The sequence below is a fragment of the Neopsephotus bourkii genome, unplaced genomic scaffold (assembly GCF_033783945.1).
Source record: "Neopsephotus bourkii isolate Nb327-2 ecotype Australia unplaced genomic scaffold, CSIRO-AGI_Nbou_v1 NB_547, whole genome shotgun sequence".
Classification (NCBI taxonomy): domain Eukaryota; kingdom Metazoa; phylum Chordata; class Aves; order Psittaciformes; family Psittacidae; genus Neopsephotus; species Neopsephotus bourkii.
Window position 1 is genome coordinate 2,356,291 of NW_026901048.1, and position 16,085 is coordinate 2,372,375.

At 37.9% G+C, this 16,085-nt stretch overlaps 1 protein-coding gene across 5 annotated transcripts in view; it reads right to left on the bottom strand.

Annotated features, from left to right (window-relative positions):
* Positions 1-690: 690 nt before the first annotated feature.
* The window catches only part of DCLK2 (doublecortin like kinase 2), a 90,460-nt gene continuing 75,065 nt past the window's right edge, over positions 691-16,085 (bottom strand). For 2 of the 5 annotated variants that reach the window (XR_009725073.1, XR_009725072.1), the window contains 7 exons: positions 14,038-14,171; positions 12,678-12,755; positions 11,027-11,123; positions 8,142-8,222; positions 6,865-6,981; positions 5,716-5,798; positions 1,962-2,100 (listed from right to left, as the gene is read on the bottom strand). Coding sequence is in view for 3 of the 5 variants with exons in the window: in XM_061351000.1 (XP_061206984.1) it covers positions 1,879-2,100; positions 6,865-6,981; positions 8,142-8,222; positions 11,027-11,123; positions 12,678-12,755; positions 14,038-14,171 (729 nt within the window). In the remaining 2 variants the exon portion in view is untranslated. Of the gene's footprint in view, positions 2,101-4,880; positions 4,894-5,715; positions 5,799-6,864; positions 6,982-8,141; positions 8,223-11,026; positions 11,124-12,677; positions 12,756-14,037; positions 14,172-16,085 lie in introns of all 5 variants that reach the window. The other 3 variants (XM_061351000.1, XM_061350999.1, XM_061351001.1) reach the window with 2 other exon arrangements.

Genomic DNA, 16,085 nt, shown 5'->3' on the forward strand with positions numbered 1-16,085 from the left:
ATATGGATGAGATTTTGTTTAATACAGCATGTTAGATAGCTCAGCTACATCATGACAGTTTTTTCTTCATAAAATAAATAAGCCTCATACAACTGAATATCCATCCTCACATTAAAAAACCAGAACTCAACCCAGGGTTCATCACTTTGCTGTTGCTGCTGCTGCTTCTTTACTTACCTGCCAACTCAGCAGCCTGTCACTGTCTTCTCTGTCAGGGGCTCCCTTTCTTTGCTGTAGGTGACTGGTTAGCCCAGTCCATCAGAAATTATTCATCCTTTCTTTATGTTAGTCTAAGACTTGTTACAGAATTTACCAGCTGCACCCATGGCTAGCTAATGGACTCCTGCTATTTTCTGTTCTGAGTAAGGTTAAAGTGTTATCTTCACATTTTTGCACTGTAACAAAACATAAATTTACAGGATGTTATACAGAGGCCATTCCCATACTCTCCCAATCTCCTGAATTTACTCCAGTGAACCCTTTAATTGCATCTCCAAAAGGTGAAACACTCAGGTTCAGTCATGTCTTACCTGTATCTTCAATAGGAGTCAATGAACTTTAAAAGGTCATGGGAATCCCTCATGTTAATTTTATGAAATCATTTTGGTAGGTACCTGGCTGTTCCATCTCTCCAGAGAGAATAAGACAACCATTTTGTTGACAAAATAACTGAATTCTCAAAGAAATGAATGACTTTTTTTAATGAAGAAAGTTTATTGCAGTTCTGTCTTTTACATTTCTAGTAGAAAGTATAGCTAAGAAAGAAAATGATCTATGACCAATTCCTAAGATCGAGCAAAGGAAAAGAATAAGCTGAATACATACTATCTTGAACTAGGCATTATGGGAAAGAGAACACCTCATCTATCTTGTGACTGCAGATTAAGGATAGCTGTTCCCCAATCCTTGTTTCCAGTGCCTGCACCAGGTGAACAGGGGGGTAGCACTGACAAACCTCTCTCTGATAGCTATTGACAGCAGCTATTTGTAGTAACTCCTCTGTTTACCCTAGAACTAGGAACTGCTCCATTCATCCTAGCGGAGAGAACATGCAGCAGGCTTTCTGTTCACAGGTCCAAGGTAGTTTTATTTTATTTAATAGGTAGTCTGACCTTGGAGAAGGGTGTGGATGGGACACCTGTGGTTAGGATAGAAAACGGCTAGAACAAAAAGGTTTCCTTGACTCCAGTCTTTTTTACAAATAAATGTCCAGTGCTCGTGTTTATATCCCAAGTCACTTTATTTAAATTCATATTATCTAAACACTACCCTGCAGCCTGCAAGTCAGATAACAAACATGATGCAAAAACAACCATCCTTCCCTCTATCTCCAATGCTTGTCTCATGATTTTTTACAGTTAGTCCACTAAAAAATTTTTTTGTGTGAAAATTTGCCTCTTCAAGTTTAGGAGAAACTTGGCTAAAAATAGAGGCATCAGAATAGGAAGTGAATGCAGGTTTTCCTCCTTTATTTTCCTCTCCAACTTTTCTGAAAAATCCACTCAGAAGAACAGCATAGGACCTGCTTGGAGAGGTGAAGCCAGGTAACTGTTCATTGTCTAGCTGCTCGTACAAACACATGGTTAGCTACACCATTAGTTAGTCTATTTCGAGCCCAAGGCTGTGTGAAATGCAGTTAATTAAACTAACACAGATAACTTAAAAATCATCTAACATTGCCAGAATCTTTCCTCTTCTGCTGTTCTCAAGACACCAGCAAAGCACTATCACTCACCCACTATTAGATCAGTCTCCCATGACAGAGCCTGCCTTGGGTTCGCCAGGAGAGGGTGCACGCACACTGAAAACAAACTTGGCATGTGAAATGAGAAATTGTGAGAGTCTAGGGAGCTTCGGTTGGATTTAGTTTCATCAGTCCTATGCACCAGGCTGATCCCCGGCGATCTCAGGAGATACTGAGGCAGGGAGAGTGGGGGATCTGAGTGGCTCAGAAGCAGCAGGGAAGAGGGTCTCAGACCCAGCCACGTGAGGATCATCAGCTGCAGCAGTAATTGCAGAAGTTTTCTCCATTCCAGCTCTACCAGAGTCCTGACAGCGCTTGCTGCAGAAAATCTGACTCTCTTTATCTAGAGCTGTGTTCTAAAAACAAACAAAAAACCCAAGGCAACATATGAAAATAGCAGTTAAATAAAAAACCCTTTCTTAAATATTAGAACAATCTACAAGACATGAAGTGCATGCATTAGAGCCAGAAAAAAAAAGGAGAAATAACATTAGAAATCTTATATATAATTAATTGCAGATTTTTGTGGTGCTGACTTTGGAAAACATAAGGAAAACTTATCTTCCAGACATATGTTTGCCATGATGAGTTTAAAATTTTGTCTCTCAAGTCTGATGTGGAAAAAAATTGACATGAATGGTTATGATAGGGCAGGAACTCTTCATACTAGCTATAAGTAACTTTTACATACCTGTGTCTTAGCAGACGCAAGGACTCATATGGTCCTTAGTGAAAATTTAATAATACATTTACTGTAACAAACCACATAGTAAAGAAGTTTGTGAAGATGACAGATGAAAGCCTAACAATTTTTTCCCCCTTAAAGGGTCTACTTTTCTGCTGATTATTGAGAGTAAGTAAATGGCCTCTCATGATGCTGACACAGTGACAAAAGGGCATCATTTCTGAATACTTTAAAAAAAGAGTTTACTGGAGAAGACAGCAGGTTAGAATGAAAACAGAACTGTAATAGGTGGATTATCTGGACTATGTGGTGTCTGCTGAAGCTGACAACTGTCATACCCTCTGAAGGATACTGCAAGTTATATTAAACCGCAGTGTAATGTTTAATTGCTAGTGGAATGTCTAAAGTGACCTAGAGGGAAATGTAGTATTCTTGTGTCAGAAACATATGTCAAAATTGCTTTCTAAGACTTGGAGGGACAGTGTAATTTGTCTTGTTTCACAGTTTGAAGGCTGGTACTGATCATTATAAATCCAGCACCTCTTAACTATTTATTTTGTGGAAGATCTTTAAGAGCCAGTGGTAATACTGATTTAAATTAATACAAATTAAGGTTTGTAGCTTTTCCAGTTATGAGGAATGATGCAAGATACACTTACGCTGGTCATGTACATCTTGGGCTTCCTACAGTAATCCACAAAGGTGGACACCTGAACTGAGAAGCAGAGCAGAAATACATGTTCCGTCTCTGTGGCACCCCCTGCATATGTATGTGTAAGCATTTTGTGGTTTATATTTGTATTTATGTTCACATTTATGTGGAATTTCATATTTTGAGTTGGGATGTGCTAGTTGTGAAGCAGGGTCAAGTCCTCTGCCTTTTCTTTAGCAATTTCATTTTTTGACTGACTGCTCAGGAGGACTCGCTTTATCAATGTGAAAATTTCTCTGCATTTTTAGTGGCATTTGTGTAATACACTATTTGTTAAAATATGTGGGTTTAGATACTGAAATAATTTTCTGATGCAAGTTAAATTTATCATGTACTTTTTTTCAGATATGGTTTACTGCATCAAGTCATCAAGGACAGCTGAAATAAGGTACTTACTTAGCCTCCTTTTTCCAGACTGATCATGGGGCTTGGTAGTGAAAACTTATTTCATTATGGAATACACAAATTCAAATTCTGCTTTTTCCTGACTCAGCAAAGATAGCTGGATTTGTACCTCTGATTTTCTCAGAGGGCTTCTAGAATTTGCAGATATATGGGTGGTGGATTGCTCTGTATTCAGTCTCGCTCACATTCTCCTGCTGAAACTGCTCTAACATTGTATAATTATGTGGTTATGTGCTTGGGGCAGAGGAAGCAGCAAGTAGCCTCATCATACACCTCCTACCCAGAAAGCCCCCCTGCCAGGCTTTTTCAGACTGAGGTACTGAGTATAAAAGTTCCCAAAAGGAAAGGGTAAGTATTTTGGATTTAGGGTGGTGTCGTGGTTTAAGCTGAACCCAGGACAGGTGGATTTTGTGGGATTTTGTTTCTTTCTTTGTTTTTAAATAGAGTTAGATGCAGCCAGGTACAAGGAGAAAATGAGTACACAATTGAATTCTCTGCTACCAACAATCAACTCTTGCAAATGGAGCATGCAAAGAAATGATAAGGTCTATCTAGGCTTCTGAGTTTAGCTATGATGTGAAATAGTTTCATCACTGTTAAAGTAGCCACTATGCTGGCAGGATTGCAATTCCTCTCTCGCTTGCTGGAAAAAAGGGTTCTGAATAAACAGGTTTCTGCTTTTCAGTGGCAGGATAAGTTACTTAAAAAGGGAAAGGAAATGGTTTCAGTTCATGCTGATGGTTGACTTTCTCCTATGCTGTCCTCATAGTGCATACTTGTGTAATGTAACTTTGTTTTTTGGGTTTTGGGGGCTTTAGAGGTTTTTGTTTGGTCTGGGTTTTTTTTAAGATTGAAGAAGAGACTTAATTTTACTGTTGCTAAGAATGACATTTTACAAATTTAGGACTGATTACCTTCTGACTAGCTCTGTGATACTGTAAAGGCTGAAATTACAATTAAAATTTTTATTTCAAATGGAAACTGGTTTGGGGTTTTTTTGGTTTTGGGTTTTTTTTTTCCTACAATTGCTTTTGGATATTCCAAGATACATATATGCACAAAATTATTCCCAGGAGAACAGACCAAGACATGTCTGAGAAGAAAAAAAATAGCTAGTTATATCAGTGTTTCCTTAGAATATTTCAAATATGCACCACTTAATACAGAAAACTTCTTTACAATTATACCATTTGAAAGATTTTTCCTTTACTGTTTTTGTATGGCTGTAAAACTCTTTCCACTTCAGACTGGTTGAATTATTTCTCCTTTCTTGTTAAAAATGGAGGACATGTATTTTTTGTGCAGCAGAACAAAGCATCGCAGTTAGTACATACCATTGCCTTGGACCTACTCAGAGGAAAGCAATGCAGGCGTTGGGGAAGGAGGAAAAAGGAAGGAAGCAAGGGACAGAAACTAGACTTACTTTAAGCAGAACACAATTGCAACAAATTTAGATTTACAGAACATTTTGAAATTGACAAAAAAAAAAATCAGTAATGAATCAACAGCAACATGCTTTTAGGGGCAGAAAGAGTCTCCTGTGCAAGAATGCTGAAGTACGTATGTGCAGTTTTACTTATCTGCCATATGATGGTATTATCTGCATTGACCAGATGACAATATTTGAATGAAGTGATGCTGAAAGGGATTCCATTTAATATGCAGATGGACTAATATAGCAATGCACTGCAATACATGAGAATTACAATACTGTGCTTGTCCGAATCTGAATGTTTTTAATCAGTGAGTGCTAGTACAAGAACTTTTTGACATGAAGAAAACTAAATTTCAATGCTCTAGGTAAACTGGGGCAAGAATAACAAACTGAGGGGGTTAACCTCATTAGATTACAGTGTTTTGAACAAGAAGTTACTTTTCAGCAATAACTAGGAACTGCATCCAGAAATAAATAATTATGCTTTTACATCCTTCCATTCCTTTAAGAAGGAAATAAGGTGGGAAAAGGGAAAATGCAAAGTTTCAATGAGGTGTACCTTCCTGGCTTAAGGAATGTCAGTAGCTAACAGACTCATGAAAAAACCCCACACCAATAAGAAGCCAGAAGCTATGCTGTCAGAGATCTGAGACAGGCTTAAGTGGCATGCAAGTTGGAGAGGGGCTGAAAGTTAGAATTAAAATTGCTCTTATTACATATAGTGCATTTTATACCAGTTTTCAGCTTCAGGCTTATCCATAGTCTCAACAGTATAAAGAATGAAGCTCTGAAGTCCCTCTCAAACTGTCAAGTCAAACTGTCAAACGAAATGTAGACAACAGCATGAACCTGAAATCCACATTCTGACTTCTCTAATTTTTATTTTACCACTTTTCCTACATTTAATATTTTGCCTATTTAATTCATAGAAATGTATTTTCAAAATCATATATATAATCAAAAACATAATTTTAATTTACCTGCTTTCGCATGATTAGGACAATTCTTTGTTAACATTAGTGGGCTGGACTTTGAAAGTAATTAACACTAATGGAGATGGCTGAGGGTGGAATTCATCGGTATGTTCCTATCATAGGTGGTTTTAGTTTTCTTGTAGTAACTGAAGTGTGTGCAGTGTCCATCCTTGCATTAGATAAGAATGAACCACAGTAAGAACCGAATGGCAGTTCAACCTCTAATGCAGTTGCATATTCTCTGCAAAAGTGCAGGGTCAGTTACAAGTTCTGTGGAGTTCTGAGTACTGATCACAGTAAACGCCATTTCTTCTACCATGATTCACACATCTGCCTTCTGGAATTACTGTTTATGTAAGTTCAGCTATAGGTCATCAGGGTTCTTTCATATGCTTTGAAGAAAATTCCTCATTAGGAAACAGAAAGCGCATAGCAGGGGTTAGACTGGGACAAAATGAATGTGGTAAACGTTCAATACTACAAAGAGATTTTTTGAAATGGAGTCTTGTTGCCCAGCAAGCATAGTGTTGAACAACAGTAGGCTTAAGACCAAGTGGTACTTGGTTGGGCAGAGGCAAGGAGCCTACTTAACTAACTAGGTGGTCAGCATGATGAAAGGTTATACAGTTTTTATAATGAAAGATTTCAAATTGTTAATTAGCTTTAACATACAACTACTTAGTGTTTATATGTTTCTGTTCAAAAGCTTGTTTTTGTAGCCTAGCTAGCACATTGATAGACTTGGTCGCTTTCAAGTGATGATGAGACAATCCACGCTATACGTAAATAAAGACTAGAATTAAAGACTGTTCTAGCTTTGCTATTCTTGCACCACACATGCTCATAGAGCACTGTTAGAAAAGTATGCAAAGTGTAATATCAATGTATAAAAATGTTCATTTCTCTTACCATGATGACAGAAACCCCAGCAGATGTGTTATTTTGCTTGGGTAGGGTATTATTAAAGTGCTGCTTCAGTTTACCTGTTACTTCAGCTTGCATATTATTCTCCTGGGAAGCATCATCCTGTATAAGAATAAATAAAATATTCAAGTCAGGGAAAAAAAAAGATGTTTGAATGTAACTGAATATTATCCTCAGGTACTTCCTGCTTTTTAATGCAAAGTAAGCATTCAGACAGGCAGCTGAAAAGCTAATACCCTCTGCTATGTGAGATAGATATAGTTCAAAAGTATTAAGCCAAATTACAGAGGAAAAAAAGCAGAGCAATCACTGTTTCATGTATGAACTTCTGTTTCTTAAAATGCCATGAGATGCTGTATACTTTCAGTCCATTGATTTGTCCCACATAAGTTGCAAGTTTAATTCAAGCAAATTAAAAATAATATGCTTGAAATAATGTTCAAAAGCGTATTTGTCATTTGGCTTTCTTTCAAATCTTAAATGGGCCATCATGTCCTAACTTTGGAAACATTATACAGTACCTCAAATACCTTGGGATAGGCATAGGCACATTACAGTTGTCTCCTCCTGTTTGATGGGACTCCACAGATTATATTCAGTACCTCTTTTAAAATATGTGTGGAGCTAAACATTGACTGTGTACATGTAAACCTAGTATTTATTGATAATGAACTGATTTTAAATCAATAAGCAATGCACTTTGGTGTTCCCCATTGTTGCTGCCCAAACAGGTAAAAGACCCATCAGCCATCAGCTTAATGCCTACATTAAATTAGGTATTTTATTTGCTAATTTTAATTATCAAGTTTGAAATGCTCTGAGAAACAGGAGATTGTACTTTAAGTAGCATTGCAGCAAGTAATATGCCAATGTACACAACAGTATTTCCACATACACATTTTTGAGATTACTGTTTTCTAGGTTGAATGTGAATAACAAAAAGGATGTTCGAGTCGCACATCTGCCTGCCATGTTATGTTAAGCAGGGCTATAGCAAACCCCAGCACCTACTAATTGCTGTCAGCAAGTGATACCCTCACTTTCCTCTTGCAGAACACAGAAGTTAACACTGGTGCTGTTAGAGCTGAAGCTAACATCAGACTCCTGCTGTTCAATCTTGCTGTTCAATGTGGAAATGAGACCAGTAGTTCAATAAATGGAAATGGGCATAGTAGAAGTGCATTGCTGCTTCTGAAAACTACACCTTAATGGTTAGATTTAGAGATATAGTATCAAATCAAAGACAAATGGAATTTACTCACTGACACCCAGGGATGGCTTAGGATCTGTGCTGCTGTGTACCGAGCTTCAGCATTCACATGTAACATCAGGCTAATTAACTCCTTTATTAAAAAAGAAAATAGAGAAAAATTTTAGGAGAGTGGGGAACAATATTCGTATTGAAAATACTGTTGCACCAAGTTCTTCTCAGTGCAATTTTCTTGCTACCTGGGTGAAAAACCAAAAAACACCAGCTTACACTGCTAACAGTACAACTTTAGTGGCACAAAAAAAATTTGCCCTTTAGGTCTAAGAGTATGTGGGACAGCATATTTCATATCAACTTCCTTATCGTATGTGTCTTCGAGTCTTTTGAAAACAGACAAAAAGGAAATGTTAAAAAAGTAAGCCATAATGTTTCAGTTTGTTCTATGTATATTCATGCAGGTGACCAGAATGAAAACAAACGTGGGGTGGATGTAATCCTCTATGAGCATGCAGAATAGTAACAGTATCTAAAGAGTACATATCAGAAGCAAGAAACTGCATCTGAAATTCAAGAAACTGCTGAAATCAGTTGTTCTCTTCTGTGTTGCTCCAGAAGAATAAAAGACATTTAACTCATTTCAGCAACTGTGGATCATCTGGTGTAGGAAAAAGCAGATAAGATGATAAAAAGAGAAGAAAATGCTTAATTCTACTAATGATATGGTTCATCCCAAAAAATTTGGTATTGTTGCTTTCATCATATTTTAGAGGTATTAGAGATGTCTTTAGCTTTATAAAATACTTCCATGGGCCTTCTGTTAACAATGTCTACAGATATGATAAAGCTTTAGAGGTCATTGATACAAAGCAATTAGTAAAAAAAAGAAAACAAAACAACACCCCTCCACCCCAAAATCATGCAAACAACCCAAGCAAACAAACATATAAAAAATCCCCAAGACAACAAACCAACCCAAACTGACTCACTTCAATTGTTTACTCATTCAAGTTTGCTCTTACACAACTAACTAGTTTACTGGTGTAATTCTTAGTTCTGCAAACCTATTAAGACAATTATGTCCCCCTCCCAAATGATCAACTTCATATCCTTTGAGCCAAATTCCCCCTCAAAAAACCTATTACAGCCTCCAAGTTTTCAGTCTTCATATTCTTACCAAGAGTATTTCAAGGAGAGATAGTTCATGACTTCAGTTTTGGGAGGGCAACTAAGATGATTAAGGGAGTGGAGCATCTCCCTTATGAGGAAAGACTGAGGGAGCTGGGTCTCTATAGTTTGGAGGAGAGGAGATTGAGGGGTGACCTTATTAGTGTATATAAATATATAAAGGGGGAGTGTCACGAGGATGGAGCCAGGCTCTTCTCAGTGGCAAACAATGATAGGACAAGGGGCAATGGGTACAAACTGGAACACAAGAGGTTCCACTTAAACTTGAGAAGAAACTTCTTCTCAGTGAGGGTGACAGAACACTGGAACAGGCTGCCCAGGGAGGGTGTGGAGTCTCCTTCTCTGGAGACATTCAAAACCCGCCTGAACACATTGCTGTGTAAACTTATCTAGGTGTTCCTGCTCCGGCAGGGGGATTGGACTAGATGATCTTCTGAGGTCCCTTCCAATCTCTAGCCTACTGTGATACTGTGGAATGGCATCTTCAAGCAGATAAAAGGATACCTAACTCAGAGGTTTCCCAATTATCCAAGTTGTTTAGCCTGTGTAAGTCTTAAGTAAAAGGTCACCTTTGGTACCAAAATTGAAGGCCCTGGTTGTTCAGAATGCATGTCTGGAAAGTGTGAAATGACTGGAGGTTGGGAAATGTTGACAAATGGATAAACAGTCATTGGGAAATGCAAAAGAAATGCAAGTTCTCATTGGCCGGATAACAAATAATCTCCACATGCTAATTAGAGTCCTCAGATATCATTCAGAGTATGTTACTGAATTAGTTTGAGAAGTCTGCCTTAAATGCCACACCCCTGCCTATGGCCACACCACCCTGAAAATGCCTGCAGAGCCCTGTTCAACACTATCCAGCACTTTCAAAAGGAAAAAGTTGTCTCTGGATCTGAGGGCAAAGCAAAGAAGACACAGCTACTCCAACTCCAAGCACAGCAACTACCCCAACCCAGCGACAAGCACAGCAGCTACTCAAACCCTGACAGCAACAGATAACACAGCTGCTGGTGCTACTCAACCACCAAGCACAGCAGCTGCACCAACCCCAACAACAGATACTGCAGCCACTCCGATCCTAGTGGCAGACACTGCAGCCACTCCAACCCCAGTGTTAATCACTGCAGCTAAACCAAAGGACCAATTTGTGCCAATATCGGTTGCCCCTGTAAGCAAGGGGAAAAGCAAACAAGAGGCACAAAGAGCAACCCGAACAGTGAAGAAAGATGAGGAACCAATGCACTTACTATAACTTTATCTTAAACACAACCATTTTCAACACAAATAGCAATAACATAAGAACTATTAGCAATGGCAAATTGAGCTGGCTGCACCCCTTGAAAATTTCTAATGACTGGCTCAAGTAAAACAGTGACAAATACGTCAATTACATTCACTCCACATAGCAATAATTTTAAGAGTGACAGGGAAAAAAAGCAGAGACACTTATTTTACAGCTGAAGCACTGAACCTGCTATAATAGTCCATCATTAAGTAAACTGAATAGGATGTGATGTCCACTGAATGCAGTCAGAATTCTGCTACATGCACTCAGACAATAACATGATGGCCTGCAAAATCTGAGCTTTCATTAAGCGAAGTTAAGCTAACTAACTGAAAAGGCATGGCACCTGGAAGACTGGGTAAGAGTCTGTTTTGAATCTTCAACTCTGCCTTTCCAGCTGTGCACAGTCTTTTCTGTGGCTTGTCGGAAACACTATTTCAGGTAGAAAAGATATCAATAAATACCTTTGCTGAATCAGTGATGTTATCCCAGTAGGGAGAAGGAAATTCCAGCTTCCCAACAAGTATCTGATCAAAGAGGTCTTCCTGAAGATTGTTTTCACTGTAGAACAGCAGTAATGAAAAAGACCATGAGAAGTCAATTTCTCATGTGAATTTATAACTTGATTTGGGAATGGGACAGAAATGATGTTATACCAACTACTACAAATGCGTAATTTGGCAACATTTCTGAAGTATTTGCCATAGTTATGCACTCAGAAGTGATGAGAACAAAAAAACTAATATATTGAGGTGAAAAATACATACTGACATGAAAGGACTTCCACTGTAATAGAGACTGCATAGCTAACATAGGAAAAGTGATTAAAAAATAAGTCACTTGCCAGCCTACTTCTAAAGGATCTGCTACAGAAAGCACATAATAGGGGTAGTGAAATGAGCTTTTTCTGTTAAAATGTCACAACAGGAGAATTTTCAAAAATTCAAAGGGCAGATACGGAAAAGACAGGGTACACTTAATTTACTGAATATTGGCAGGCTACTGATACTGAAAGGATAAGTACTTCTGTTTCAAAAACATGGTATCTCATAAATATTCAGAGATCAATGGCAGCATTTTTTGTTGTTTTTCTTAACTTGTTTGTTGGCCCTAGCCACTGTGAACATCTACCCAACCCATTTCTGTAATGAACCATTGACCTCTCAAGTTGATTTTGCAATAAATATTTATTAACCTTGGTTAAGACCTGATTCTAATAGCATGGTGAGGACACTCTTCATGCCCAATCCCAACACTATTCAAAGCAATTGCCATTTGTTTATCTAAAATATCTTTCAAAACATGTTTTCAGTTTTAAACATGAACTAACCACATGCAAAAAATAAATACCTAACCTAAAAGCCTTTTTTTTTTCCTGTTGGCGTTTGTTTTTGTTATTCTTTGCAAAATATTCAGTCTGATGATTTTTAGTTAAAAGCTAAGTATTTTGCTCTCAAAGTGGACAAACAGACTGAAAAAAAAATAACTTCTTTGTTAAGAGGTGAATTCTTTATTAAAATGTGCCAATTCCTTCTCATTCCCTGGAAAAATGATTGCTGAGGCACAAAGCATATCCATGTGATTTTTAGTAGAACTCACACATAATGTGACACTGAATAGTAAGAATTCCGTTTGCAAACTCCATGGCTTATATGGCACTTATCAGAAAGCTTAACAAGGTTAAAAATGCAGCATAAATAAATTCTTCCCCTCTCCTCAGTTTCCTCAGTTTACCATTTAACCTTCACCCTCAACGCCACAAACCAGTAAGCTGCTATGCCCAAACAGAAACGCTAGAGGGCAAAGTATACACATTAGTTGACTGGAATACACCGCGGGCGAAAGAAGGAACTATTCCCTGACACGACGATATCCATGCGCACAGCAGTAAACCAGTTGCTCCGTTAGAAAGATAGCAAATAAAATTGGTCCCAAAACGTGACAAGAGCAACAACGGAAAACAAACAAAAAAGGTACAAAAAAAAAGCAAAGAAAACACGTCGGTCTAATCAACTTTTTTCCCTAGGCTGCCTTACTCAGGGAGGTAGGTAAGATTTGCTCAGAAAGAACTAGGTTCTTGACTATTTTTTCCCTTGGATATACAGGGACACTCACCTGCGAAAAGGTGGAAATCCACATAACAGTATGTATGTGATCACACCTGCAGCCCAAATATCCACCTTTAAGCCATACCTGAGAAAACAAGACTGTGTTACTTGTGCTAGATTTTATTTTTTTTTAAAAGAAGACATTCCAATAAAAAAACATTATATTTACATGAACATATATTGAGAATCTGCTCTATGTTACTTGCTGATGATGTAGAAATGTATTTTGTACCTAAGTGTCATTTTACTTGGCTTCCCTCACAGTCTTAGAAAACCATAACATCATTTTTCTTTTTTTTCTTTTCTTTTTCCTTCCCCCCCCATAAGCCTCAAGGCTATCCAGGGTCTTCTGAATATGCTCAGATTCAACGCAGTATGAAGGTTTTGCAATCCAGAATCACTAATGATAAAAGACATGGATGTGCTTCCTTACTCTCCACAGTGGAGTAACTATTTGTAAGGTTATCATGTGTTGCTAAGCAACAAGAAATATACCAAATCTCCAGTCTCTTGAGCGAATAATGCAGGAAAAAAGAACTGCACTTTTCTTTTGAAGCACAGAAATTAAAATGCTAGAGGTCAAAAAGAGGTCTTTTTCCCTATTCCTTTCTATCCAGGAGATTGTTTGTCAAATTCTAAATCATGCAGATGAAGACACTTTGACCTCACTGCAGCTGTGAAGTATGTCTTGATATGACAAGTGCACTGAACAGTGCGTGAAACAATACAACAAACCTCCATTAAGGAAGACCAAATTCAGAATGCTCACAGGTATGGCAAGAGCCAGTTAGCATGGAACTGAGGTCTAATAGGTCTAAAAAGGAAAGATGGCTTGTGAAATTCTACCATTTTATAAAATTATTTTGTATTTATGCAACCACCTGTTAAATATGGGAAAATGGGGTGGTTTAATTAAACCACCAGTTATCAAATTGCATGTGTCACCCAAACAAGGTTACTTTAAATGTGCTCTGAGAACAGGTTTAGACTAAGTGACCTCTGGAATCTCCTCCCATATAAATTTTCTGTTTCAAACATGAACAATGTGTTTTGTTTGGTTTTCCCCAACCATCTGCCACGGCTGGTACAATGGGCTTTGAATGGTGAGGTGAGGCAGGGAACACAATAAAACTCCACAGCTCTGTTCCTAAGGAGATGACAAGGAGGTAAAGATGAATCCTGGGAGCAGAATGAGTGAGGAAACTGTCCTTTCCAAAGAACTGAATGATGCCTGTTTTGTCATAAATGCTTTGGTTCAAAACAATGAAGGGCCAGCCTGTCGGAGCGTTCTAGTTCTTACAACACTTAGGAGCTACCTGCCAAATATAACTGGTTAAAAGACCTAATTCTCAGTCAGTCATCCTCACCCTGTCTCTGCAATTATTTCTGGAGCCACATAGGTGGGTGTACCACAGACAGTAAATAATGGTCCTTCAACCACAGTTGCCAGTCCAAAGTCTCCTAGCTTCAAAGACTTGGTTCCATCTGGATATTCACATACCTAGAACCAGCAAAATAAAAACAGAATGAGGAGAACATCTGATTTTTTTAAATCTCTTAATTTGTTTGGAAAATAATAATCAGGACAAAGAGGTAACTTCCACAGTGCTGTAGGGAAAGAAGAGAAAAATGCTATGACCACTGATTGCCACAGTGAAGCTGGAGCTAGTGTTCATGGGAGCTGTCTGCCAGCTATGTAGGTCAGACCATGATACAGCCTTAAGCAACTAGAGGGGGAGGAAAAACCACAGTCCTAGAATGCTAAGAAGTTTTAAATACATTATGAAAAATATAAAACTATACTTCCATTTGATTGCAACCTAGAGTTTAAAATGGGATTGGCAGCTACTTGTTTAACCTCTGAGACTAATTTAGCATAAATCTAGTCTGCATACTGAATATTTCATAGGCAAATGTCCTCCCTAAGCTTAGTCTAGGCAAGTTCAGAATGGGAGTGAGAAAGCTGGCTGAGAAGTGTCTAGGTTTCTGTGCAGACCCAAATGTTTTGTTACGGCAAAGATGATAACATCCCTAGGAAACTAATCTCAGTTTTGTTCTTAAAGTAAAACATTTACGTTAATATGATTTCAATGGGATCTAGTTTTCTAGAATGTAGGACTCCAGAATTTCCAGAACGGCTGAATTAATTTGATTTACTCAACTAAATACTGTAAGGCAGCAACACCTTCCTTCATTCTCCTGTGTAATTCATATAATTAATGGAAACACTTGTTCTCCTTCATATAACATCTTCGTATCTGCTATTACTCTTATTTTTTTGTATTTTTAAATGCATGACTGGTAAAGAGAATGTAATTCAGACAGCTACATGACCCTTTGCAAACTAACTACTAACTTAGTAGTAGCAGAACTAAATACTTACACGTATAGGTAGCAATTGATGGGCATTATTTGCATTTACATTCAATGACAGTATGTTATCTCAGCATTCTGCCACTGTCAATCACAGTGAATAAGATTTGCATCTGCTGAGTAATCTCTTTAGGCTTTCTAGGCAGAAAGGACATTTGTGCCTATTTATAAGTGATTTAATCACTAATGAGAGCTTAAAATTGCTTTGGACTGGCTGTGTTTGAAGATTCACTGATAGTGTGACTTCCACCTTCACTGTCTTTCTTTTAAGTGCCACATTGCTGTGACTACATTTTTAGACGAAGCACACACTCTCCCCTTTCCTTTTGCTAAACAATTAATTTATTTGAGGGCTTATTTAAATGGCTAAACACTGTCAATGGAATTAGTTGGGAAAGAACTGACTATTAACTGGAAAAATATTTTCAGGTTCTGATGCTGTCTTTGTAGCAGTTCAAAATTCAGTCTAGGATAAGCCACTACTCCTACTCTAGTTGCAACCTCATTGAACAGGATTGACAAACACCACAGAAGGCTTTAAGAAATGCTTACTGTGTGTTGGTGAAAGCTACTAGCGTTCCTGATGACAGTGGGTTAAGCAGGGAAGATTATGACCCTGCTCACTGTATAACACGTAGTATCTAATACTTGTTATCTAATACATAAATATAAACTCTGTGTATAAGCAAGACAGCATGCTGTTCCCATTCTGTGAACTGTAGTCTAAGCAGTTCCCAAAGCAGACTTTGTGGTAATTCTTGTCAACACAATTATTTTATGTCTCTGCTGGAAACAAAAGTAGTCAGTACCCTAGGACAAAACAAATGTATGGGTAGAGTTAATTACTGGTTAGAATACTGGTAAATCATCAGAAAGATGTTCTTACTATGACAGTGAAAGAAGAAAAAAAAATTTGCTGCAGATGCTAACCATATGATGGTTCAAAGAAATGGCACTCAGCCCACCTTTTCTCCCACTTGCAAGCTATAATAAATAATTCATTGATATAGCTTTAAAATTAACTGTTTTATGAGACAACACT